The following is a 27989-nucleotide window of genomic DNA, read 5'->3' on the forward strand; positions in this document are numbered from 1 at the left end:
AACTGTGAAGGACATTGGCGTTACTCTGGACCCTGATCTCTCTTTTGATGATCATATCAAGACTGTTTCAAGGACAGCGTTTTTCCATCTACGTATCATTGCAAAAATCAGAAACTTTCTGTCCAGAAAAGTTAATTCATGTTTTTGTCACTTCTAGGTTAGACTACTGCAATGCTCTACTTTCTGACTACCGGGATAAAGCACTAAATAAACTTCAGTTAGTGCTAAACATGGCTGCTAGAATCCTGACTAGAACCAAGAAATTTGATCATATTACTCCAGTGCTAGCTTCTCTACACTGGCTTCCTGTTAAGGCAAGGACCAATGTTTTTCCTCATAATCCTGGACTATCGGACCACCATTTTATTACGTTTGCAATCGCAACAAATAATCTGCTCCTTCACAGTTTTATTTGAGACGACTTTACAACCATCAAGATTAATTGTCAGATTTAACAGAAGATCTCTTTGTTTCTTGGGACCTAGAACAAGCATCTCTGTTTTGTCCGAGTTTAAAAATAGAAAGTTTTCAGCCATCCACTTCCTTATGTCTAAAACACAGGCTTCTAGCGAGGGCAATTTTGGGGCTTCACCATGTTTCATTGAAATGTACAGCTGTGTGTCATCCGCATAGCAGTGAAAGTTAACATTATGTTTTAGAATGACATCCCCAAGAGGTAAAATATATAGTGAAAACAATAGTGGTCCTAAAACGGAACCTTGAGGAACACCGAAATGTACAGTTGATTTGTCAGAGGACAAACCATTCACAGAGACAAACTGATATCTTTCCGACAGATAAGATCTAAACCAGGCCAGAACTTGTCCGTGTAGACCAATTTGGGTTTCCAGTCTCTCCAAAAGAATGTGGTAATCGATGGTATAAAAGGCAGCACTAAGGTCTAGTAGCACGAGGACAGATGCAGAGCCTCGGTCTGACGCCATTAAAAGGTCATTTACCACCTTCACAAGTGCAGTCTCAGTGCTATGATGGGGTCTAAAACCAGACTGAAGCATTTCGTATACATTGTTTGTCTTCAGGAAGGCAGTGAGTTGCGGCGCAACAGCTTTTTCCCAAAAAATTGAGAGGAATGGAAGATTCGATATAGGCCGATAGTTTTTTATATTTTCTGGGTCAAGGTTAGTTTTTTATATTTTCTGGGTCAAGATTTGGCTTTTTCAAGAGAGGCTTTATTACTGCCACTTTTAGTGAGTTTAACCACCGGATGTGTACCAGAGAGCCGTTTATTATGTTCAACATAGGAGGGCCAAGCACATGAAGCAGCTCTTTCAGTAGTTTAGTTGGAATAGGATCCAGTATGCAGCTTGAAGGTTTAGAGGCCATGATTATTTTCATCATTGTGTCAAGAGATATAGTACTAAAACACTTAAGTGTCTCTCTTGATCCTAGGTCCTGGCAGAGTTGTGCAGACTCAGGACAGCTGAGCTTTGGAGAAATACGCAGATTTAAAAGAGGAGTCCGTAATCTTTTCCTCAAAGAAGTTCATGAATTTATTACTGCTGAAGTGAAAGCCATCCTCACTTGGGGAATGCTGCTTTTTAGTTAGCTTTGCAACAGTATCAAAAATAAATTTTGGATTGTTCTTATTTTCCTCAATTAAGTTGGAAAAGTAGGATGATCGAGCAGCAGTGAGGGCTCTTCGATACTGCACGGTACGGTGTGGCGCCATTTCCGTTCCAATTTTCTGAAAGCTTGCTTCAGAGATCGGGTATTTTCTGTTCTGTATACCAGGGAGCTAGTTTCTTATGACAAATGTTTTTAGTTTTTAAGGGTGCAACTGCATCTAGGGTATTGCGCAAGGTTAAATTGAGTTCCTCAGTTAGGTGGTTAACTGATTTTTGTCCTCTGACGTCCTTGGGTAGGCAGAAGGAGTCTGGAAGGGCATCAAGGAATCTTTGTGTTGTCTGAGAATTTATAGCATGACTTTTGATGCTCCTTGGTTGGGGTCTGAGCAGATTATTTGTTGCGATTGAAAACGTAATAAAATGGTGGTCCGATAGTCCAGGATTATGAGGAAAAACATTAAGATCTACAACATTTATTCCATGGGACAAAACTAGGTCCAGAGTATGACTGTGGCAGTGAGTAGGTCCAGAGACATGTTGGACAAAACCCACTGAGTCGATGATGGCTCCAAAAGCCTTTTGGGGTGGGTCTGTGGACTTTTCCATATGAATATTAAAATCACCAAAAATGTGAATATTATCTGCTATGACTACAAGGTCTGATAGGAATTCAGGGAACTCAGTGAGGAACGCTGTATATGGCCCAGGAGGCCTGTAAACAGTAGCTATAAAAAGTGATTGAGTAGGCTGCATAGATTTCATGACTAGAAGCTCAAAAGACGAAAACATCATTTTTGTTTTTGTAAATTGAAATTTGCTATCGTAAATGTTAGAAACACCTACGCCTTTGCGGGATGCACGGGGGATATGGTCACTAGTGTAACCAGGAGGTGAGGCCTCATGTAACACAGTAAATTCATCAGGCTTAAGCCATGTTTCAGTCAGGCCAATCACATCAAGATTATGATCAGTGATTAGTTCATTGACTATAACTGCCTTTGAAGTGAGGGATCTAACATTAAGTAGCCCTATTTTGAGATGTGAGGTATCACAATCTCTTTCAATAATGGCAGGAATGGAGGAGGTCTTTATCCTAATGAGATGGCTAAGGCGAACACCGCCATGTTTATTTTTGCCCAACCTAGGTCGAGGCACAGACACAGACTCAATGGGGATAGCTGAGCTGACTACACTGACTATGCTAGTGGCAGACTCCACTAAGCTGGCAGGCTGGCTGGCTAACAGCCTGCTGCCTGGCCTGCACCCTATTTCGTTGTGGAGCTAGAGGAGTTAGAGCCCTGTCTATGTTGGTAGATAAGATGAGAGCACCCCTCCAGCTAGGATGGAGTCCGTCACTCCTCAGCAGGTCAGGCTTGGTCCTGTTTGTGGGTGAGTCCCAGAAAGAGGGCCAATTATCTACAAATTCTATCTTTTGGGAGGGGCAGAAAACAGTTTTCAACCAGCGATTGAGTTGACTCTGCTGTAGAGCTCATCACTCCCCCTAACTGGGAGGGGGCCAGGGACAACTACTCGATGCCGACACATCTTTCTAGCTGATTTACACTCTGAAGCTATGTTGCACTATTGGGGAAAACCGGTTGAAGTTTCTGTCGGCTGAATAAGCGACACCAGTTGAGCATTCCTACAGCATTTCCCTCCAGAAGCCATGAGAAAGTTGTCCGGCTGCGGGGACTGTGTGGGGGGATTTATACCACTATCTGTACTTACTGGTGGCACAGACGCTGTTTCATCCTTTCCTACACTGAAATGACCCTTGCCTAACGATTGCGTCTGAAGCTGGGCTTGTAGCACAGCTATCCTCGTCATAAGGTGATCGTGCTCCTGTATATTAGTACAGCGACTGCAATTAGAAGGCATCATGTTAATGTTACTACTTAGCTTCGGCTGTTGAAGGTGCTGACGAACCATGTCCAGATAAAGCGTCCGGAGTGAAAAAGTTGAATGAGGGAAAAAAGTTGTGAAGGAAAAACTAAAAATATAAACGGTAATTAAAAAGTAAAAAGTAAAAAACGTAAAGTTGTCAGCTAGCAAAGTAAGGTTGGCAACAAAATGCACAGCAACATGTCTGCAAGTTCAAGAGGAAGTGACGACAATGGAACAGCGGGTTCAAGGCTGTAATCGCTGCTAGCAAACTCCAACAGCATGCCCCATCAAATCAAATTGTATTAGTCACAGGCGCCGAATACAACAAGTAGCCCTTAGTGAAATGCTTAATTATGATCCCCTAACCAACAATGCAGTTTAAAAAATACAGATAAGAATAAGAGATAAAAGTAACAAGTAATTCAAGAGAAGCAGTGAAATAACTATAGCGAGACTATATACAGGGTGGGGGGTAAAGATACAGAGTCAGTGTGTGGGGGAACCAGTTATTTGGAGGTAATATGTACATCTAGGTAGATTTATTAAAGTGACTATGAATAGATTACACCACTGCTACTCTCTGTTGTCAAGAGGGGGTGGGTGGGGTGGGGGGGGGGGGTGGGGGGGCACTGCAAATAGTCTGGGTAGCCATTTGATTAGATGTTCAGAGTCTTATGGCTTGGGGGTAGAAGCTGTTTAGAAGCCTCTTGGACCTAGACTTGGCGCTCCGGTACCGCTTGCCGTGCGGTAGCAGAGAGAACAATCTATGACTAGGGTGGCTGGAGTCTGACAATTTTTGGGGCCTTTCTCTGACACCGCCTGGTATAGAGGTCCTGGATGTAAGAAAGCTTGATGTAGTGGGCCGTTCGCACTACCCTCTGTAGTGCCTTGCGGTCGGAGGCCGAGCAGTTGTCATACCAGGCAGTAGGCATGCAATAGTCATGCCACATTCCAATTGGCATGAAGAGAATGAAAGACACCAGTGGTGAAGTATTTCGTAAAGTGAATGATATGACGAAGGAGTTTGGTCTTGAAACATAATGAATGAAAAAACAGATCTCACAAGAACAGCTGGAGCTCTGTCCATGAGTGACTTCACAGAGTCCCCCTGCATAGGAATTAGCAACATGAGAAACGGAGAAGATCCATTATTACCATTGAGCCTTTCTACGCCACTGTTTGCAAGGAAGACACGTGGGGAAGTTTAAAATCCATGACTTGCTTGGAAAATATTAGTCCTGGGTATCCATTAGACACCAAAACAGAATAAATAGAAAACACTCTGGAACAAGGAGACTACCTGGACATGTTCAATAAGAAGGAAAAAAAAGCCTAATTTTTTTCTTTGGCTAAATGTTTTAAAGCATTCCAGTTGCGAGTCCTAATGAACATGACCTTGACCTGGCAGCCACTCTCACCGATTTACTAGAGATAATTTATCATCTCAGATCTTGCAAGGAACGTAGGGGAGTGGGCTTGATGGTTTGTTAAATACAGGGGGATTCTTTTTCCCAGTCGCTTTAAAATGGCCACTCCATACTTTGAAGATTTAGCTCTAGGCCTATATATGACTGATTATACCTTGTAGGAGTGTTGGTGTAGCACTGACCTCTTAGCACCCTGCAATCTGTTTTACAACCAGCACTTACATATCTCTGTGGTGTGCACACACACACACACACACACACACACACACACACACACACACACACACACACACACACACACACACACACACACACACACACACACACACACACACACACACACACACACACACACACACACACACACACAGGGTGCCCTTATGACCCTCTAACACTGACCTCTGATATTACTGCCTTGGCTACTGCAGAAGCTTGACGAGGGAAGAGACATTGCAGCAGCAGAATTTCACAACAGCTACGTCGGGGGATCCAGCACTGAACTCTGCACTCTCTACAGCGTTGCTACCGCCTGGGTCAGAAGTCAAGGGATAGAGGAAATACTAGAGTTTTAACAACATGTTAAATACACATTATCAATGTGCCAATCCTGTCTGAACACGCTGCATCTCTTATGTAGGAAGCCACTGAGCTCGTAATGCGGTAGAATATATGGGAAATTGGTCTCGCGGGTCAGACCACTCCAGGTCACGCACTTCCTCCCTTTCTCTGCTGAGTAGCAGGAAAGTGGAGCAAAATGTCAGAGCTGCCAAAGCCTGACGGGGAAGGGAGGGACAGCGCAGAGAGTACTGCCAAATTAGGCATCTCCTCCTCCTCTGAACACACATGCACAGAAAACAAGCACCCAACCGGAAGCCTGACACCATGTTACTACTGCATGGGGATGGAATTGTAATGAGGACAACGTTGATTATAATGGTGATCACTGAAGTTAAAGACTGACAATCAGAGATTACAGATTTGACGAGAGTGTTCATTATCCTAATGCGTTTGACAGTGTCTACAGTCAGTGACTATTGTTTATCCTTGAAATGTCAAAAGAGAAACCCGACACCAAGGTGTAGGCCTCAACACCTCTTCCTGTGGTAAATCCTCTAACAACACCCCCGTACTCATCCCTGGGTCTGAAAGGAGAGACAGAGCAAAGCACATTAGAGCAAAAGGCCCTTAATTTCTTGACGCTAGGGGCCAGATTTATTTATTATTAAATAAATTTATTATATCCCAAGGTAAACAGACTATTTCTCAGACTATTTCTCAGGCCCAGATCGTAGAATATGCATATAATTTACAGATTAGGATAGAAAACACTTTAAAGTTTCCAAAACTGTCAAAATATTGTCTGTGAGTATAACAAAACTGATTTTGCAGGCGAAAACCTGGGGAAATCCAACCCGGAAGTGCATTTTAATTTTTTTTTATCCCCGTTTCATTGTCTGACCCTGTTCCATTTAAAGGGGTATCAACCAGATTCATTTTCCAATGGCTTCCTCAGGCTGTGACCAGGCTTTAAACATAGTTTCAGGCTTTTATTTTGAAAAATTAGTGAGATTTTTCAAAACGAGTCAGGTGTCCTTTGATTAGTTCCTGCGCGCAAGAGGGGTAGCTCGACATTTTCTTTCTCTCTTTTATTGAATAGGTTACCGTCCGGTTGAAATATTAGCGATTATGTATGTTAAAAACAACCTGAGGATTGATTATAAAAAACGTTTGACATGTTTATACAAACATTACGCATACTTTTTGGAATTTTCGTATGCCTTTCAGGAACGGAACGAGGCTGTGGTTTTCTGAACATAACGCGCAAACCAAATGGCGGTTTTTGGTTATAAAACTAATATCTATCGAACAAAAAGAACATTTATTGTGTAACTGGGAGTCTCGTGAGTGCAAACATCTGAAGATTATCAAAGGTAAGCGATTAATTTTATTGCTTTTCTGACTTTCGTGACCATGCTAATTTGGGGCTAGCTGTTCTTACTGTTTTGTCTAGTGATTGATACTCACAAACGCTTGGATTGCTTTCGCTGTAAAGCATATTTTCAAAATCTGACACGATAGGTGGATTAACAACAAGCTACGCTGTGTTTTGGTATATTTCACTTGTGATTCCATGATTATAAATATTTGTTGTATTATTTTTGAATTTGGCGCTCTGCAATTCAGCGGTTGTTTAGGAAAATGGTCCCGTAATCGGGATCTGTGCGCCAAGAAGTTAATGAAAATCCCTACCCTGACCGCTGCATCACACTTTGGGCAGCTGTGCAATAATCCTCTAGTCACACACAGGAACGTCAATCCAGTGGCTGCTCTCTCTCAGCTTAGCACTGCATGAAGAGATTGGGTCTGATAGACTGGCCAATTGGATTCCTACCACAGAAATACAATTACTAGAACAGACATTCCTAAGTCCTGTTCTGCGATGAGTATTGAGTAAAATTGCAGTGGTCTGATGGGTCTTTAACCCTCCGAGTAATTATATTTCTGTGGACCTGCCCCTGACTCCTGAACAACTCTTTAATTATTTGTTATTCTTCTCTCTTAATTGTTTTAGGTATTTTCTTAAAATGGAAGAATTGCATTATGGGCTCTAAAAGCACAGAAACAATGTCCCCTGCATGTATACTTCGTATTTTGGCCAATTTAGTACGACATCCGGGAACTTTTGGCATACTAACTATATCTATACTATGACTAATAAGCATACTATATATTCAATTCACGTCACAAATAGTACGGTTAGTATGAGTATTTGAACACAGTTAGGCTAGCCTACAAAGAAAAGATGGCGCCGAAGAACATGGCTGACATTTTACATTCTCCCAACCAATTGTGCCATTTTGTAAATCTTTTTGTGTAACTTATTTTTTTACTTATTGTGTACATAATGTTGCTGCTACTACTGTCTCTTATGACCGGAAAGAACTGTAAGAAATTGTATTAGATATTGGTAACTTGTTCTAACAACTTCTCAACATTACCTATAAGTTGACACAACATACACACCCCCTCTTTCTCTTGGACATATGCTGGACACATAGGACATATACACGGCACCCACAATTCCCCTCCCCCATGACAATCACACAGACACACCCAACCCATGGTTGGACCTCAGGACAAAGAACTCTCAGGAACCAATGGAACGTGGTCACCAGGCCTGATCAGGACTACCCAAGACCCAGACCGACCAATCGGAAGGCCAGACTCGCAGATCAACCTACTTTGCTTGTTGTCTATATATAAAACTGTATGACTGTGGAAACTCGCTCTTTTCCAAATGACCCCATACGGATCGGATAGAAAAGAGCCGTGCTGCACGCTTTGCATAATATTTTTACACTTGAATAAACCTGCCTTATTATAAAATTATCCACCTCGTCCTATGTCTCCACTTGGTCTCCTGTCTCAAGTAAAATAATTATCATCAACAGAACCTCGGGACATCAGAAAAGCGATTACTCACTGCGGACTGGAAGAAACTTTTTCCTTTAACGAGCGATGAGAAGGATATCCTGCTTTCCCTGGAACAGGCCCAGATCCACGCCTTTTGCGTGAAGAAAAGACGCCGGAAAAGTGGTTGCAGATCGGGCATCCATCTGAAAATCTGGAGGCGAGCAAGTAAACTCCCACTGCCTCCCATTCTTCTTGCTAATCATTGGACAATAAAATGGACGACCTACGATTAAGATTATCCTACCAACGGGACATTAAAAACTAACATTTATGTTTCACCGAGACGTGGCTGAACGAAGATAAAAACAATATGTGAGCTAGCAGGATTTTCCATGCACCGGCAGAACAGAGACCTCTGGTAAGACGAGGGGTGGGGGTGTGTGTCTTTTTGTGAATAACAGCTGGTGCGCGAAGTCTAATATTAAAGAAGTCTCGGGGTATTGCTCGCCTGAGGTAGAGTACCTTATAATAAGCTGTAGACTGCACTATCTGTATTATTCGTAGCCGTCTATTTACCACCACAAAAACAAAGCTGGCACTAAGACTGCTCTCAACCAACTCTATAAGGCCAAAAGCAAAAAAGAAAATGCTCACCCAGAAGCGGCGCTCCGGGGCCGTTAATGCAGGCAAACTGAAATCAGTTTTACAAAAAAAAATTACCAGCATGTCACATGTGCAACCAGGGGGAAAAAAGTAATAAAATCGTAGACCACCTTTACTCCACACAGAAAGATGCATACAAAGCTCTCCCCCGCCCTCCATTTGGCAAATCTGACCATAATTCTATCCTCCTGATTCCTGCTTACAAGCAAAAACTAAAGCAGAAAGTACTCATTCAATACGGAAGTGGTCAGATGACGCGGATGCTACACTACAGGACTGTTTCGCTAGCACAGACTGGAATATGTTCCGGGATTCATCCAATGGCATTGAGCAATACACCACCTTAGTCATCGGCTTCTCCATTAAGTGCGTCGATGATGTCGTCCCCACAGTGACTGTACGTACATATCCCAACCAGAAGCCATGGATTACAGGCAACAGCAGCATTGAGCTTAAGGCTAGAGTTGGAGACTAATCTGGATGCTTATAAGAAATCCTGCTATGCCCTCAGACGAACCATCAAACAAGCAAAGCGTCAATACAGGATTAAGATTGAATCTTACTACACCGGCTCTGATGCGTGTCAGATGTGGCAGGGCTTGAAAACTATTTACGGGCTACAAAAGGGAAACCCAGACGCAAGCTGCCCAGTAACGTGAGTCTACCAGACGAGCTAAATGCCTTTTATGCTCACTTCGAGGCAAGCAGCACTGAAGCATGCACGAGAGCACTAGCTGTTCTGGATGACTATGTGATAACTCTCTCGGTAGCTGATGTGAACAAAACCTTTAAACAGGTCAACATTCACAAAGCTGCTGGGCAAGACGGATTACCAGGGCGTGTACTCAAAGCATGCGCAGACCAACTGTCTTCACTGACATTTTCAACCTCTCACTGACTATGTAATACCTACACGTTTCAAGCAGACCACCATAGTCCCTGTGCCCAAGGACGTGAAGGTAACCTGCCTAATTGATTACCGCCCCATGGCACTCACGTCGGTAGCCATGAAGTGATTTGAAAGGCTGGTATTGGCTCACATGAACAGCATCCTCCCGGACACCCTAGACCCACTCCAATTCGCATACCGCTCCAACAGATCCACAGATGACACAATCTCAATCGCACTCCACACTAAAGGTCGACCGATTAAATCGACATGGCCGATTAATTAAGGCCGATTTCAAGTTTTCATAACAATCCGTAATCGGCATTTTTGGACGTCGATTATGACCGATTACATTGCAATCCACGAGGAGACTGCGTGGCAGGATGACCACTTGTAACGGGAGTGCAGCAAGGAGCCAAGGTAAGTTGCTAGCTAGCATTAACCTCTCTGGGATAGGCGGGACGCTTGCGTCCCACTTGGCCAATAGCCAGGGAAAAAATGTAGAGCGCCAAATAAAAAAAAATGATATAAAATCAAACTTTCATTAAATCACACATGTAAGATACCAAATTAAAGCTACAATCGTTGTGAATCCGGCCAACATGTCATATTTCAAAAAGGCTTTTCGGCGAAAGCATAAGATGCTATTATCTGATGATAGCACAACAGTAAACAAAGAGAGTGTAGCATATTTCAACACAAAACGCAGAAATAAAAATCATGCCTTACCTTTGACGAGCTTCTTTTGTTGGCAATCCAATATGTCCCATAAACATCAGAAATGGTCCTTTTGTTCGATAAATTCCGTCCATATATATCCAAATTGTCCATTTATTTGGCGCATTTGATCCAGAAAAAAACAGCTTCCAATTTGCGCAACGTCACTACAAAATATCTAAAGAATTACCTCTAAACTTTGCCAAAACATTTCAAACTACTTTTGTAATACAACTTTAGGTATTTTTAAACGTTAATAATCGATCAAATTGAAGACGGGTCTATCTGTTTTCAATACAGGAGGACAACAAACTAACGCTACTTTTCTAGTCTTGCGCAACTCTCAAACAGTACACATAACGTTACACTGATTCCAGATGGCCGTACTTCTTCATTGCACAAAGTAATAACCTCCACCAATTTCCAAAGACTGGTGACATCCAGTGGAAGCGGTAGGAACTGCAAACAGGTTGATTAGAAATGTAGTATCCCAATGAAAACTCATTGAACAGACAGTGACCTAAAAAAAAAATCTGAATGGTTAGTCCCCGGGGTTTTGCCTACTACATAAGTTCTGTTACTCACAGACATGACAAACAGTTTTAGAAACTTCAGAGTGTTTTCTATCCAAATCTACTAATAATATGCATATCTTATATTCTGGGGATGAGTAGAAGGAAGTTGAAATTGGGCATGCTATTTATCCAAAAGTGAAAATGCTGCCCCCTATCCTAGAGAAGTTAAACTTATCTTATAAAAAACAAATCAATCTTAACATAATCAATAGTTAACTACACATGGTTGATGATGTTACTAGTTTTACTAACTTGTCCTGTGTTGCATAAAATCAATGCGGTGCCTGTTAATGCATCATCGAATCACAGCCTACTTCGCCAAACGGGTGACGACTTAATAAAAGTGCAATCGCGAAAAAAGCACAATCGTTGCACCAATGCACCTAACAATAAATAATGCCTTTCTTAAAATCAATACACAAGTACATATTTTTTTAAACCTGCATATTTAGTTAAGAAATTCATGTTAGCAGGCAATATTAACTAGGGAAATTGTGTCACTTCTAAGGCGTTCAGTGCAAGCAGAGTCAGGGTATTTGCAGCAGTTTTGGCCGCCTGGCTCCTTGCGAACGGTGTGAAGACCACTTCTTCCTAACAATGACCTTAATTAATTTGCCAGAATTTTACATAATTATGACATAACATTGAAGGTTGTGCAATGTAACAGCAATATTTAGACTTAGGGTTGCCACCTGTTCCGTATTCCACTGAAAGAATAAATGTTTTGTTTTCGAAATGATCGTTTCTGGATTTGACCATATCAATGACCTAAGGCTCGTATTTCTGTGTGTTTATTATAATTAAGTCTATGATTTGATAGAGCAGTCTGACTGAGCGTTGGAAGGCAGCAGCAGGCTCGTAAGCATTCATTCAAACAGCACTTTACTGCGTTTGCGAGCAGCTCTGAGCAATGCTTGATGCACAGCGCTGTTTTTGACTTCTAGCCTATCAACTGCCGAGATTAGGCTGGCAATACTATAGTGCCTATAAGAACATCCAATAGTCAAAGGTATATAAAACACAAATGGTATAGAGAGAGGTCCTATGAACCACCAGCTTTCATATGTTCTGAGCAAGAAACTTAAATGTTAGCTTTTTTACATGGCACATATTGCACTTTTACTTTCTTCTCGGCACATATTGCACTTTTACTTTCTTCTCCAATGCTGTTTTTTTGCATTATTTAAACAAATTGAACATGTTTATTTGTTTATTTGAGACTAAAGATTTTATTTATGTATTATATTAAGGTAAAATAAAAGTGTTTGTTCAGTCTTGTTATAATTGTCATTATTACAAATATATATATTTTTTTAAATTAAAAAATATTTAAAAAAAATAATAATAAATAAATCAAATAAACAAAAAAATTCTATATAAAAAAAAAAAGGCGATTAATCCGTTTTTTTTGGTCCTCCAAAAATCGATATCGGCGTTGAAAAATCATAATCGGTTGACCTCTACTCCACACTGCCCTTTCTCACCTGGACAAAAGGAACACCTACGTGAAAATGCTGTTCATTGACTACAGCTCAGCGTTCAACACCATAGTGCCCACGAAGCTCGTCACTAAACTAAGGACTCTGGGGCTAAACACCTCCCTTCGCAACTGGATCCTGGACTTCCTGATGTGCCGCCCACAGGTGGTAAGAGTAGGCAATAACACGTCTGCCACGCTGATCCTTAACACTGGGACACCTCAGGGGTGTACTTAGTCCCCTCCTATATTCCCTGTTCACCCACAACTGCGTGGCCAAACACGACTCCAAACACCATCATTAAGTTTACTGACGACACAACAGTGGTAGGCCTGATCACCAACAGCGATGAGACGGCCTATAGGGAGGTGGTCAGAGAACTGGCAGTGTTCTCTGACCAACAACCTCTCCCTCAATGTGAGCAAGACAAAGGAGCTGATCATGGACTACAGGAAAAGGCGGGCCGAACAGGCCCCCATTAACATCGACAGGGCTGTAGTGGAGCGGGTCGAGAGTTTCAAGTCCCTTGGTGTCCACATCACCAACAAACTATCATGGTCCAAACATACCAAGACAGTCGTGAAGAGGGCACAACAAAACCTTTTCCCCCCCTCAGGAGACTGAAAAGATTTGGCATGGGTACCCAGACCCTCAAAAGGTCCTACAGCTGCACCATCAAGAGCATCCTGACAGGTTGCATCACCACCTGGTATGGCAACTGCTTGGCATCTGACCGTAAGGCACTACAGAGGGTAGTGCGAATGGCCCAGTACATCACTGGGGCCAAGCTTCCTGCCATCCAGGACCTATATAATAGGCGGTGTCAGAGGAAAGCCCATAAAATTGTCAGAGACTCCAGTCACCCAAGTTATAGACTGTTTTCTCTGCTCCAGCATGGCAAGCCAAGTCTAGGACCAAAAGGCTCCTCAACAGGTTTCTACCCACAAGCCAGACTATAAGACTGCTGAACAATTCATAAAATAGCCACCGGACAATTTACATGGACCCCTCCACGCATCCCTTTTGTACACTCGCTGTGTTTGTTTGTTACCTATGCATAGTCACTTCGCCCCCACCTACATGTACAGATTACCTCAACTAGCCTGTACCCCCGCACACTGACTCGGTACCGGTTGCCCCTGTTTATAACCTTGTTATTGTAATTCTTGTGTTACTTTTATTATTACTTTTTATTTTAGTCTACCTGGTAAATATTTTCTTCTTCTTGAACTGCACTGTTGGTTAAGGGCTTGTAAGTAACCATTTCACGGTCAAGTCTATACTTGTATTCGGGCGCATGTGACAAATAACATTTAATTTGATTTGATCACATGACCAGATCCATTAGTTCAATGATCTACTGCAGGGCTCTCCAACCCTGTTCCTGGGGGGCTACCTTCCTGTAGGTTCGCTCTCCAACCCTCAGTTAATCAACCAGCTAATTATTACAATCAGGTGCACTAGATTAGGGTTGGAGCAAAAAACCTACAGGATGGTAGCTCTCCAAGAACAGGGTTGGAGAGCCCTGGTCTACTGACAGCCCAACCCTCCCTTCATTCCTATAAGGGACTGACTGACTGGCCCCTAACACTGACGGCTTCCCATTTCCTAAGTCGGGGCTAGGATGTGGGTTATGGAGGGTCAGCCCCACAGAAAACATGGAAAGAATTGACCAGATAGAGCTCTGTACCATTTCTGAACAAAGGGTTTAGTATTATTGCTCTGTCAACAGGTTTATACCCCTTGTTGTGGGACACCCTTAAGGCTTAGATTGGAAAGGTTTAGTTTAGACTGTCTTAAATCCAGAGAGAAAAAATACCTCTTGCTGAACAGACAGAGATACTGCCTGACTGACAGTCAGACAGTTACAGGACTGTCTCAAACAGTGTCACAGGATTTTTTTGACATATTATGTTGATACCTTCAGATTAATGTGATCCCCCATTAATCACCATTGGGGTTAATACTACGAAAATATTATGTTTGAAATTGTTATGTTACTGATACACTTTCCATAGAATGCCCAACATTCTGCTATGAACTACACATGAAAGCCAGGCATCTTACAACTTTTAATTAGACATTTTACAGAGTTGTGTAATGGAAAGGTAATGCGAAACCTCTTGGATTGCAGAACTCATGTAATGTGTTCCCGGTAGTACCGAGGCCTGAGCACAGATACCTAAATTTTCCTCGCACATTCCAGAGCCTGGCTGGTGGTGAGCCATTTCCCCTCCCTACAGGGACCAGAGGCTCGGCCCACGTCAACATCAAAGCCTTTCATTTCCTTCTGTACACTGACTCACACTATCATCATAACATCACACTGGCTACCATTATCAACACTGAGTCGATACACTACCCAGATGCACATTATCAAATGTACGCAGGGAGGAATGCAAGCAGAGAACCATTCACAGACTTGCAGGCGACGCAAACAAGCGGACACAGACAACACATGATGCTCTTAGGTTGGAAATGATAGAGATCTGGTTTCAGAGACACAGCTGTCATATGGTCACTCAGTTCTTGAAAACAAGCTTCGCAATCAAAACAATCCTCCTCACACAAATACAGGGTTGGGGAATGAATTATTACATGTAATCTGACTACGAAACAACTAACCAGCTTTGTTACCAGCTAAAATATTGTAATCAGATTAGACACTTGAAAAACTAGATTACTTCTTGGATTAAATGCAGAAAGTATGTTTGTGAAAAAATATACTATCCCACCTTTGTTTTCTCAATGACATTAAATTCAGCGTTGAAACAAGGCCCAAGTCAGACACCACTATGATGACACACCAAGTACATTTGATAGATCATTTTTGTCTTCTTCTAATGCCTAATGGAAAGTAATCCAAAAGTAACTGAAAGTGATCAGATTACGTTACCGAGTTTAGGTAATCCAAAAAATTACATTACTGATTACAATTTTGGACATGTAACTAGTAACTAACAGATTACATTTAGAAAGTAACCTACCCAACCCTGCATACACAGTACTGCCATTGACTGCAGTATAGATTTCATTTAAAAAAAATCTTTATAAGGGCAGGCGATAAAAGCTAAATACTTTTTTTGTTCTTGGCCAGCTGCTTTGGAAACTCCTCAGAGGGGGCAGGATGCAGAGCGAGTAACTAAGCAAGCGAGCGAGTCACAAGCTGTTCTAGGTTTGCAGTTGCGTCATGATGCTGCTAATACCAGTTCTTCATATCTGGGGCCACATTCCCAGCCGCCACGTTCAGCAGACAGACTGAGACTGATGCGTTCACACAGACAGACAAATACAATTACGATTGGAGCGCAGGCCTGCAGGGCCTGAGCACTATATGATTAGCTGTTATATTACAAGGGTCTACCTTCTGCACGCACTGTAGCAGGGCAGTACACTGGGGAGAAAGTGAAGCCCATTGCACACAACAGCTTATCCACGAGGAATAATGTGTCACTTCAACGTGGCGAGGGGGTGAATGCAATGAGGGTTTGATTTGCTTGAGCAATCCTGTAAAGGAAAGTCTTGTGTTTTTGTGTCTTAGCCCAATACTGCCAAAAGCTGGTGTGTGTGTGTGTGTGTGAAGAGATCTGAAACAAGTTAGTGATACTACTGTAGGTGTGGGTATGTGAGTATTCAACGTTGCCTTACAGCATGTTTGATTAGGGCCTCTAGATCAAAAGCTGTTCCTCGGAGAACAAGGTGAGCAGAGTGACGAGGAGCCTGATACTGGCTCAGCACTTTGCTATGTGATGAGTCAGAGCAGAGCCTGTGACAACACAGGCACATTTCCCACCCACCCTCCCTCTCTGACACACACCACACACACAACCTTTTTCATACACCTTTACTTTTTTTTAAAGAAAGTATTGCCATTATCATCCAATTCCCTAAAAAAAATTCAGTTTAGCTGTGAGAGATGGGTGGAACCAGACTTTTTTTCCGTCATTCAGAATGTTGATGAGCAATACTCATAAGCTATCAACTGGCAGAAATGTATAGAAATTATGAATTTCAGCTTTTTTTTTATGAGAATGTGTCTTAACACATTGGCATTCCTTCTCCAACACAAACCACAACCAGGAGAGGACATATCCTAACGCTGCTTGATTTGTAGGTTGCCATAGTGCCTCTGCCACGGTGAGTCAGCACGTGATTCCCTCTGATAAGGTGCGGTTCAGCACAACGGGGAGGGAAAGAGCACCCGTGCCACTAAGTATAGTGTTGTAAGCGGAGGATGCTTCACTGTTGCTACATACACACACTCGGCCCAAAATACTGCCCTGTAGGTGAGGCCAATCCCATGAAATAAACACAGACATAACCCACACACTGAGACCAAGGGCTTAACACCTGAGGGATGTAACGCAGTAACTGCTCCCCAAAATAATTCCCAAACCCTTTTCTTTGACATTGTGTAATGTGAATATTCAGCTATACTTTGCTTATGGCTACATTAGCTGATGTCAAGACTATCATGTGCACGAGTCAAATATATGTATGCCGGTGGCACAACCGCCAATAAGGACATAGATTTATTTGAGGTTCCTTACCAGCGGAGTTAATCCCAAAGGCCAACGGGAGAAGCCCTGATGCCGGAGCAGCAGTAGCTCAGCCACAGGAAGGAAACAGGACACCAGAGGAGACGCACAACCCACTGAACTGGTCACAAGACCCTTGGCATGTTCGTGACAGTCGGGCCGTAGTAAGCCTGCTGAGAATAAACAGCAAATGTAATCCTATTTTTCATTGAGGGGAGTGAGTCGGTGCAGTCCAATTCGTATTAAAAAACTTAACACTAAATTGGTCCTTTGACCAATCACATCAGGTTCTCACATCAGATCTTTTTCAGAGCTGACCATCAGAAATGTGCTGCCTGTGTAAACGCAGCCCAAGGCATGTCAACTGACCTTCATTACCATGTTTAATGTTCCGTAGGACACCATAGCAAACAAATGAACATTTGTATTTCTAAATTGGGCAGGTCCAGGAAGTTCCTCCCGCTTTAGGGAAAGGGGATACCTAGTCAGTTGCACAACTGAATGCATTCAACAAAAATGTGTCTTCCGCATTTAATCCAACCCCTCTGAAATTAGAGAAGTGAGGGGGGCTGCCTTAACCTACATTCACGTCATCGGCGCCCGGGAGCAGTTGTTGGGGGTTAACCGCCTTGCTCAAGAGCAGAACAGCAGATATTTCCACCTTGCCGGCTCTGGGATTCCAAAACAAGCAATTTTTCAGATACTGGCCCAACGCTCTTAACCGCTAGGCTATCTGCTGCCAAGATTAGGGTTTACTCCGTTTTCAACTGTTTGGTGCCTACTGAACGTTTCCCTTGGAAATGGAGAACACCCACCCGCATATCACCCAGTCATCCGTCCATGCTCACATACTCAGTCTTCACGTCCTCCTTCTCCTCCCCCCAGCTGGATATTACATCTGATGCTTTCTTCTCCAGATCCCTATTTCCATTTCCTCCTCGCTAGTACACAATAGATTATGTAATACACCACTAGGGGGCAAAGTCTTCTCCGAATACAAATGAGGGCTAACAAGGTAATCTTATGGTGAGCTATTTCCCAACATCTTTGTCCAGGTTCTTTAATTTGTACATCAGCAAACAAGCAAGCAAACACCAAGGCATAGCTTGACATTAATGCTTGTCCTCTTGTCCGGGACAAGTAAAAATATAGATTTTTGTAAAAAAAATATATATAAATCACAATATCAAACAATTACTCCGATCAGAATAATATTCAAATCAATTTTTCATATTAAAAATGTCTACATTTTAAAGTGTAGGTGATATGCATATCGGCTAGTCTAATGTCCAAAACGATGCTGATACGAGGAAGGCGGCAGAAAATGTAGGCAAACTTTAATGAGACTTTTAATAACATAAATATAAGTTAAACGCCAGTCATGTTTGACAAATATAATGAAGGATAATTAACACTGTCTCAAGGCTTGATTAATATGCTATTGAAACCAGCATTTCTCATGTTCCATTGGTTTTCAAATCAACTTTCTTTTGTTGTCCAGCAGCCAAAGGCATAATTCTAGTCATATTAGTAACCCATGCTAGTTGACGCATCTTTAAAACTCCCCTATTTCTTAATTTCTAAAGGATATTTTCATCTCTGTCACATTAAACAGATTGTCTCAAAAGCGTACCGCACGCAGTGTTTCCCCCATATTGCATTTTGGAACATTCATGCATAGCCTACAGCCATGTGCGCATTGTTGAGCTTATAATATGAAGTAATAAATATTTATCAACATTTTAAGCTAAACGGTCTGACCTGCTGCATCAGCCTCATTGCTGTTTATAAAAAATATATGTGCAGTGGTCCCATAACTGTCCCAGAGTCTGTTTTGGACTGTAGACATGTTTTTTCATCGTCCCAGGGATGGCAGGACGCTCTTAATTTCGAGCCCTGGAGGGAATTATTTCATAAAAACATAAGTACTTGGTTGTCATTGTAATGTTGCAATATTTTATAGGCTAGCTACTACCAAGGGGGGCCAACCATCCTCCAGGAGAGCCTTAAAAAAAAGCCAATAGGCTGTGTGTTGCCTATATTTTTGTCTGATTCTCTATGGTAAGAAATATGTTTTGTATTTTGTAAAGAGGACAAGTGACTTGATCTTTTGGAAAATAAAAAAAATGATCTGTCCTAGGACAAGTGGCTAAAAAGTTTATGTCAAGCCCTGTAAGTCTACACTGATGTGAGAGAAAAGAGCATAGCCCACTGTCATCTTATGTGCACACATAAACAGGATGACTCTCCAAAGATGGGAACTTGGTTTTGGCCTATTTATAATGTAATTAAGTCGATGTGTTGAAACGAGACAGTTATTTGCTCTCCAAGGGTTGACCAGGCTTTTCAGTAAACAGACATTTTAAAAAGCACTAGCAGGTCAGGACTGACTGGAGTCATATGACCAACCATGGATATCTTCAGAGACGTAGGCAGACACCAGATGCTGCGGCCCAATCAGAAAGTCCCGGTGCTGCCCCCATTTTCTGGGGTCTGCTGATGCTGCACGGCAGAGCAGGGGCCAGCAGCTCTCCATCCGCTGAGCAACTTGTCAATTATTGAGCTGAACAAAGTGCTGATGAGCTGTGTGACCTGGCTGGCCGTGTGTGAAGCTCCAATAGTAGTAGTAGTCAGAACTGGCCTCATTTACCAGATGTTGAAGCTTTACTAGAAGTAGACCTATGCAGCCAAAGCATCCAGTATAGAGAATTTAGATGAAGATCAATTAATTTGGTGAAAGGCTGATGCTCCTATGTGCCAGTTATTATTTTGATGAACCAAGCAATCTTATATTGGCATTAGATGTGAGTATAATGAAATGGAGCTACAATGGAATCCTACAGAAAAGTTAAGCAGGGTTTTAGGTTTTTATCCCACTTTCACAAACCCTTTGGCAAAGACCAATGATACGGTGGGTCACACCTGACCCAACAGTCTAGCAAAACCGACCTGCAGTACGTACTGTAGGCTCTCCAATCCAGTGGACAGTCCTCTCTTTAAATTTACTGGTCTGGATTAATTCTGCAGCCTCGGGGCTTCATCTGACCTAACCCTGCTCGATACCCGAGAGAGCTCGATCAACACTACCAATGGTGTGTCTGCCTCAGAGCTGCAGGGTGGGGAATGAGTGGATTGGACATGACAGTGTTCCCCTAGGCATGCCCTATCAGCGCTTTCACCAATCCATTGTTTTGGTACTCCCAAAAATCAAGGGGTCAATCTCTAGAGTAGAGGTAAGGCTCAAATGCAGTGATCACTCCTCCTGCCAGAGGCATTTTGACTAGCTTACACACTGAGCACTACAAGCAAAGATACTTTCGCATCTAGGCTATTTTATGGTCGTTAATAATATGATCAGTGATCATTTGGAAAGCTCCAATGATATCTTACCATCCATTTACATTTTGTATGATCACGTTTCTCAATAATCCCAGACATAATGCTAATAACGTCATGCAAAATACCAGACGGTGGCTCTAAGTGCACTGGTTGGGTCTAGGTGACAACGGTTAACTCAGCAAATGACTTAGACAGTGAATGGGAGAGTAACGTTACTGTCTGAAAATGTGTGGACCCATATGGCATTTCAGTATTAAATGTGAATTAGGCTAGGCCTAGTCCACTCCAATATATCAATAATGTACCCTTGTCTCATAATAGCAGCAGCAGAGCATTATGACAAAAAAGCACAGAGAACATTTCAGATTTTTCGTTGTCGTAAACTAGCGTTTAGCTCTATGGTCATACTTACTGCTGACTTTCATACTGCCAAATGCTGAGGGCTGCGGCACTGTCTTGCAGCTCTCCGCAAAGGAGGTGGTTCTGGGCCGGCCCGACATATTCCAATCCAAGATATCCCTGCTTCGTTTTCAGTCGAATCGTACTTTTTTCCAGTACTATTAGTGTTTTGACTTTTCCGTTCTATTAGTCTTCGATTTAAAAGAAAATCGGTAGCCAATTCCACGATAGAGGTCTGCTTCTTCTTATATCGTTCTAGCACGAGCTAGCCAGCCAGCTAGCTCGCTCGCAAACTAATTTCGAACCGGTCAGCTGTGTCAGGTCTCGAGCTGTCGTCCAGCCACATTCAGCAAGAATCTGTCATTCCTTTTATTTTGTATGTTCTTTTCACTTACCTAGGCTAACGTTATAAAGGCATTCTATAAAATAACGGCCTGAGTCAGTACATTAAAAAAGAAACCGTAAACAGGAATAGGCTACATACAGTGGCATGAACGATAGGTCTGCTTACGTTGAATGATTCCCCAAATAAAACAATATTAGGTCCAATAGCAAATCTTCATATTCTTATATGGAGACTAAAGGATCCGACAACACCAGCCATGGCGGCTCCCAGTCTCAGACCGACCAACATTCAAATCGGACACAAATGAACAAAATTCACGATTTTAGGCCGAAAGAAACGCACGGACGTTTCTGTGACAACTTCGCCCCCATAAACACGGAAGCAATTGTCGATAGTCCTTGCTGGCTGACGGCGACGTGAAAGACTATCGCAAATGTATTTTTTTGTTGAAAATAGTCATGATAGAGCTCCACTAAATCTGAAATTCTCTTTAGATTCCTTCTTTCTCTGTCTGCTACTTCTCTTTGTCAGACTACGACCAAAACAACGCAAATTACTTAAACTATTGAGTGGGTGAATCTCTTTTCACGATTTCCACTAGATAGCACAGCCACAAAGTCAAGCGCCACTATTGTAAATATTCATGAAAAGAAAACATACATTTTTTTCTTATTTTCAGGCCATGATTAGGCCATACGGTTGAGATTAAAAACACATTTTAAGAAAATACATTTTAGAAATGGGCGGGGTTTATGACTTTGTGACTGTAGTAACTAGTGACGACCCTCTACGCAAATCTTGAACTACGGGAATATCGAATTGTGCACGCTCAATCAGACGCGAGGAGGTCACGTCGACCAATCCAAAGTGAATCCATGCGAAATTTGTGTAGAGAACGCAAGCCCATTGAGCGCGTTTATGTCTGTAGTCAACTGCCGCTACTGTCAAGAAAAAATGTATTTAAAGGTATTTCGACATACCACATAATGGTGCAGTAGAGTGTATTCATGGGTGCCAAGGAAAGCCAGGCTTAGCCGAATATTTGACAAATAAAACAAATTTAAAAAACATTCCCTTTCGTTTCTCGCTTTCTTTTAATAATGTTCCGTCAATTCGCAAGTGTCTGATTCTCACCAGAGAAAGCGTCCAAGCGAGCGAAACAGCTCCCTTCTGTTTCAGTATGTGTTCCTTCGGAAAGTATTCAGACCCCTTGACTTTTTCCAAAATTTGTTACATTACAGCCTTATTCTACAATTGATTAAATCGTTTTTTCCATCATCAATCTACACAATACTCCACAATGACAAAGCAAACAATTTGTTTTTAGAAATGTTTGCTAATTTATTAAAAATAAAAAAGTGAAATATCACATTTACATAAGTATTCAGACCCTTTACTCAGTACTTTGTTGATGCTCCGTTGGCAGCGATTACAGCATAGTGTCTTCTTGGGTGTGACGCTACAGGCTTCGCTGCAGATCCTCTCAAGCTCTGTCAGGTTGGATGGGGAGATGTTCGATCTGGCTGAAGTCCGGGCTCTGGCTGGGTCACTCAAGGACATTCAGAGACTTGTCCTGAAGCCACTCCTGCGTTGTCTACGCTTTGTGCTAAGGGTCATTGTCCTGTTGGAAGGTGAACCTTCGCCCCAGTTTGAGGCCCTGAGCACCCTGGAGAAGGTTTTCATCAAGGATCTCTCTGTACTTTGCTCTGTTCATCTTTGCCTCGATCCTGACTAGTCTCCCAGTCCCTGACGCTGAACAACATCCCACACCATGATGCTGCCACCACCATGCTTCACTGTAGGGATGGTGCCAGGTTTCCTCCAGACGTGACGCTTGGCATTCAGGCCAAAGAGTTCAAACTTGGTTTCATCAGACCAGAGAATCTTGTTTCTCATGTTCTGAGAGTCTGTCGGGGCCTTTTGGCTAACTCCAAGAGGGCTGTCGTGCCATTTACTGAGGAGTACCTTCCGTCTAGCCACTCAACCATTAAGGCCTGATTGGTGCAGTGCTGCAGAGATGGTTGTCCTTCTAGAAGGTTCTCCCATCTCCACAGAGGAACTCTAGAACTCTGGCAGAGTGACCATCGGGTTCTTGGTCACCTCCCTGACCAAGGCCCTTCTCTCCCTATTGCTCAGTTTGGCCGGGCAGCCAGCTCTAGGAAGAGTCTTGATGGTTCCAAACTTCTTCCATTTAAGAATGATGGAGTCCACTGTGTTCTTGGGGACCTTCAATGCTGTAGAAGTTTTTTGGTACCCTTCCCCAGATCATGGCTTGGTTTTTGCTCTGACATGCACTGACAGGTGTGTGCCTTTCAAAATCATGTCCAATCAATTGAATTTACCACAGGTAGACTCCAATCAAGTTGTAGAAACATCTCAAGGATGATCAATGGATACAGAATATTCCTGAGCTCAATTTCGAGTCTCAAAGCAAAGGGTCGGAATACTTAATAAGGTATGTGTCACGTTCCTGACCTGTTTTCCTTTGTTATGTATTTGTTTTAGCTGGTCAGGGCGTGAGTTGGGTGGGTTAGTCTAGGTTTTCTATTTCTATGTGGGGTTTTGTGTTCGGCCTGGTATGATTCTCAATTAGAGACAGGTGTGTATCGTTTGTCTCTGATTGAGAGTCATACAAAGGCAGCCAGGGTTTCACTGGTGTTTTGTGGGTGTTTGTTTCCTGTGTCAGTGTTTGGGCCACACAGGACTGTTTGAGGTTAGTCACGATGGTGGTTTTGTATTTTATAGTGTTTTCTTGTTATTTACATTAAACATGTACAATTACCAATCCGCATCTTGGTCCGATCCATGCTCCTCCTCGTCTGAGGAGGAGAACGACATTGACAACCTTAACAGAAACACCCACCACAACAGGACCAAGCGGATTGAGGAAGGAAGGAAGGAACTAAAGCAATGGAGAGAAGAGGAATGGACTTGGGAGGAAATCCTGGACGGCAATGGACCCTGGACTCAGCCAGGGGAATATCGCCGTCCCAAAGCGGAGCTGGAGGCAGCGAAAGCGGAGAGGCGGTTTTATGAGGCAAAGGCAAGGCAGAGTGGCTGGAAGCCCGAGAGGCTCATCCAAAAATTTCTTGGGGGGGGGGGGGGGGGGGGGGGGCTAAAGGGGAGTGTGGCGAAGCCGGGTTAGATACCTGAGCCAACTCCCCGGGCTTGCCGTGGAGTGAGAGGGCGTCGTACTGGTCAGACACCGTGTTATGCGGTAAAGCGCACGGTGTCCCCAGTACGCGTGCTTAGCCCAGTGCGGGCTATTCCACCTTGCCGCACTGGGAGGGCTAGGTTGAGCATCGAGCCGGATGCCATGAAGCCGGCTCAACGTATCTGGCCTCCAGTACGTCTTCTCAGGCCGGTGTACATGGCACCAGCCTTACAGGTGGTGTCCCCGGTTCGCCTGCATAGCCCAGTGCGGGCTATTCCACCTCGCCGCACTGGCAGGGCTACGGGGACCATTCAACCTGGTAGGGTTGGGGAGGCTCGGTGCTCAAGAGCACGTGTCCTCCTTCACGGTCCGGTATATCCGGCGCCACCTTCCCGCCCCAGCCCAGTACCACCAGGGCCTACACCACGCACCAGGCTTCCAGTGCATCTCCAGAGCCCTGTTCCTCCTCCCCGCACTCGCCCTGAGGTGCGTGCCCTCAGCCCGGTACCTCCAGTTCCGGCACCACGCATCAGGCCGATTGTGCGTCTCAGCCGGCCAGAGTCTGCCGTCTGCCCAGCGGTGCCTGAACTGCCCGGCTGCCCAACGCCGTCTGAGCCATCCGTCTGCCCAGCGCCGTCTGAGCCATCCGTCTGCCAAGCGCCGTCTGAGCCATCCGTCTGCCACGAGCCATTAGAGCCGCCCGTCTGTCCCGAGCCGTTAGAGCCGTCCGTCAGTCAGGAGCCGCCAGAGCCGTCCGTCAGTCAGGAGCTGCCAGAGCCGCCAGCCAGTCAGGAGCTGCCAGAGCCGCCAGCCAGTCAGGAGCTGCCAGAGCCGCCAGCCAGTCAGGAGCTGCCAGAGCCGCCAGCCAGTCAGGAGCTGCCAGAGCCGCCAGCCAGTCAGGAGCTGCCAGAGCCGCCAGCCAGCCAGGAGCTGCCAGAGACGCCAGCCAGCCAGGAGCTGCCAGAGACACCAGCCAGCCAGGACCTGCCAGAGTCCCTCAGCCAGGACCTGCCAGAGTCCCTCAGCCAGGACCTGCCAGAGTCCCTCAGCCAGGACCTGCCAGAGTCCCTCAGCCAGGACCTGCCAGAGTCCCTCAGCCAGGACCTGCCAGAGTCCCTCAGCCAGGACCAGCCGGAGTCCCTCAGCCAGGACCAGCCGGAGTCCCTCAGCCAGGACCAGCCAGAGTCCCTCAGCCAGGACCAGCCGGAGTCCCTCAGCCAGGACCAGCCGGAGTCCCTCAGCCAGGACCAGCCGGAGTCCCTCAGCCAGGACCAGCCGGAGTCCCTCAGCCAGGACCAGCCGGAGTCCCTCAGCCAGGACCAGCCGGAGTCCCTCAGCCAGGACCTGCCGGAGTCCCTCAGCCAGGACCTGCCGGGGTCCCTCAGCCAGGACCTGCCAGAGTCCCTCAGCCCGGAGCTGCTGCCCCTTATCCCGATGCTGCCCCTTCATTTAGGTGGGGTTAGTTGGAGGGTGGTCATTGGGAGGGGGATACGGAGGCGGGGAGTGACTATGGTGGGGTGGGGACCTCGCCCAGCGCCAGAGCCGCCACCGTGGACAGACGCCCACCCAGACCCTCCCCTAGACTTTGTGCTGGTGCGCCCGGAGTTCGCACCTTAAGGGGGGGGTTCTGTCACGTTCCTGACCTGTTTTCCTTTGTTATGTATTTGTTTTAGTTGGTCAGGGCGTGAGTTGGGTGGGTTAGTCTAGGTTTTCTATTTCTATGTGGGGTTTTGTGTTCGGCCTGGTATGATTCTCAATTAGAGACAGGTGTGTATCGTTTGTCTCTGATTGAGAGTCATACAAAGGCAGCCAGGGTTTCACTGGTGTTTTGTGGGTGTTTGTTTCCTGTGTCAGTGTTTGGGCCACACAGGACTGTTTGAGGTTAGTCACGTTTGTTGTTTTGTATTTTGTAGTGTTTTCTTGTTATTTACATTAAACATGTACAATTACCAATCCGCATCTTGGTCCGATCCATGCTCCTCCTCGTCTGAGGAGGAGAACGACATTGACAACCTTAACAGTATGTCTGGGTTTTTTTTATTGCGAAAATTTCTAAAAACTTGTTTTCGCATTGTCATTATGGGGTATTGTGTGTTGATTGCTGAGTAAAAAAAAAAATCTAATTTAGAAAAAGGCTGTAACGTAACAAAATGTGGAAAACTCTCTGAAGGCACTGTATCTGATGCTGTCTGGACCAAAAGAGTATGATTGATGCCAGCAAGCATTTGGCCTCCCTTGATAAAATAATTAGCCAATCAGCATTGAGCTGAGCTCAACTGTGGGTTGTCCTGGTGCAGAAAAACGCCCCCCAAGAGAGGCCAGTTTGGATTTGGCTTTACACCAATAAATCGGCCATTTCCTAAGCCATGGATGGAGATGGGGAGTTGGACTTAATTCTCTGTACAGGCCAATGATTGTGATGGTGATTCTGATCTAACCATGAATTAATATGTTTTGCCACTGGGTTCAGACAATTGAAGTTCAATATGTGGCCTACATGTAGCCTAGTTAGCTAATTTAGCAGGTTCATTGTTGCCCATGCGAGAAAATTAGGCTAGCAAGCATTTTAGCTAGATAGCCTATGACAACAAAAACTAAAAGTGTACTGTATGACAGAGCCATAGATCGTTTTGCCAACATGAAAGAGGAGGATAGCATTGGTGTTCAACTAGTTTATAAGTAGGGTGTTTTTACTTACACACAGAGAGAAATAAATCAGTACCATGGACTACCACATGATATTTAGCTAAATTGATTGGACCAGTGGCGACCCATCATTCAGGGCAGAGCCCCACCTGTTTAGCTATAAGATAAATATTTTTAAAAAACATGTCATTAATACATTTCACATATCAGTTCGCGAACAGTGTAAAAAAAACAAAAGAACTTTGAGTTAATAAAGCCGCATACAAACATGGTATTTTTTTTGCTTTCTTGAGTAAAGCAGCTCCAAAATGCAGGCGTTTTAGCCTAGCTCAGTGCTTTCTGTGGTGATGGGGCAGCCAATGGAAAATACGGAGCGTAGGGGTTGATAATGTTCTCTAGTTGCGCCGTAATTGGCTCAGTGTTCTGTCACTCATGGGGACACTACGTCACAACAAGCCCCCTGGTTGCTGCCATAGACTTACATTAGAAGTGCCCTTCCAAGAAGACTCAAGGTCATTAGCCACAGATAAAACTACATCAGATCACATTATGTCTACCATAGCTTTGATTGGACTGATCATGTCAACATCATACTTTCAAAATCTTAGCTAGCAAGCTAGCAGTAATCATCATGCATCAAGTTGGCAATCTACTGGCAAATTGTTTTCAAACCTTGTCATATGAAGAGAAATTATATATAAAGCGTATCGGGGTGCTCATTGGTCATACACATTACACAACAAGTTGGAAATGGTCAATTCAACAATTAGTGCTAAGGCACCACTGCAGCCCCCGGTTTGATCCCAGGCCATGTCACAGCCGACTGTGACCGGGAGACCCATGAGGCGGCGCACAATTAGCCCAGCATCGTCCGGGTTAGGGGAGGGTTTGGCCGGCCGGGATGTCCTTGTCTCATTGTGCACTAGCAACTCCT

General features: G+C 44.0%; 1 protein-coding gene across 5 annotated transcripts in view; it reads right to left on the bottom strand.

Moving 5' to 3' along the window:
• Positions 1 to 21820, bottom strand: part of LOC129859541 (glycogen synthase kinase-3 beta-like) — a 59689-nt gene extending 37869 nt beyond the window's left edge. For 4 of the 5 annotated variants that reach the window (XM_055929421.1, XM_055929418.1, XM_055929419.1 and 1 more), the window contains exon 1: positions 20923 to 21820. In XM_055929421.1, the coding sequence (XP_055785396.1) occupies positions 20923 to 21010 (88 nt within the window). In that variant the 5' untranslated portion in view covers positions 21011 to 21820. Of the gene's footprint in view, positions 1 to 5296; positions 5427 to 20922 lie in introns of all 5 variants that reach the window. The other variant, XM_055929422.1, reaches the window with a different exon arrangement.
• Between the last annotated feature and the right edge of the window lie 6169 nt (positions 21821 to 27989).

This window comes from Salvelinus fontinalis, chromosome 7 (genome assembly GCF_029448725.1).
Source record: "Salvelinus fontinalis isolate EN_2023a chromosome 7, ASM2944872v1, whole genome shotgun sequence".
NCBI lineage: Eukaryota > Metazoa > Chordata > Actinopteri > Salmoniformes > Salmonidae > Salvelinus > Salvelinus fontinalis.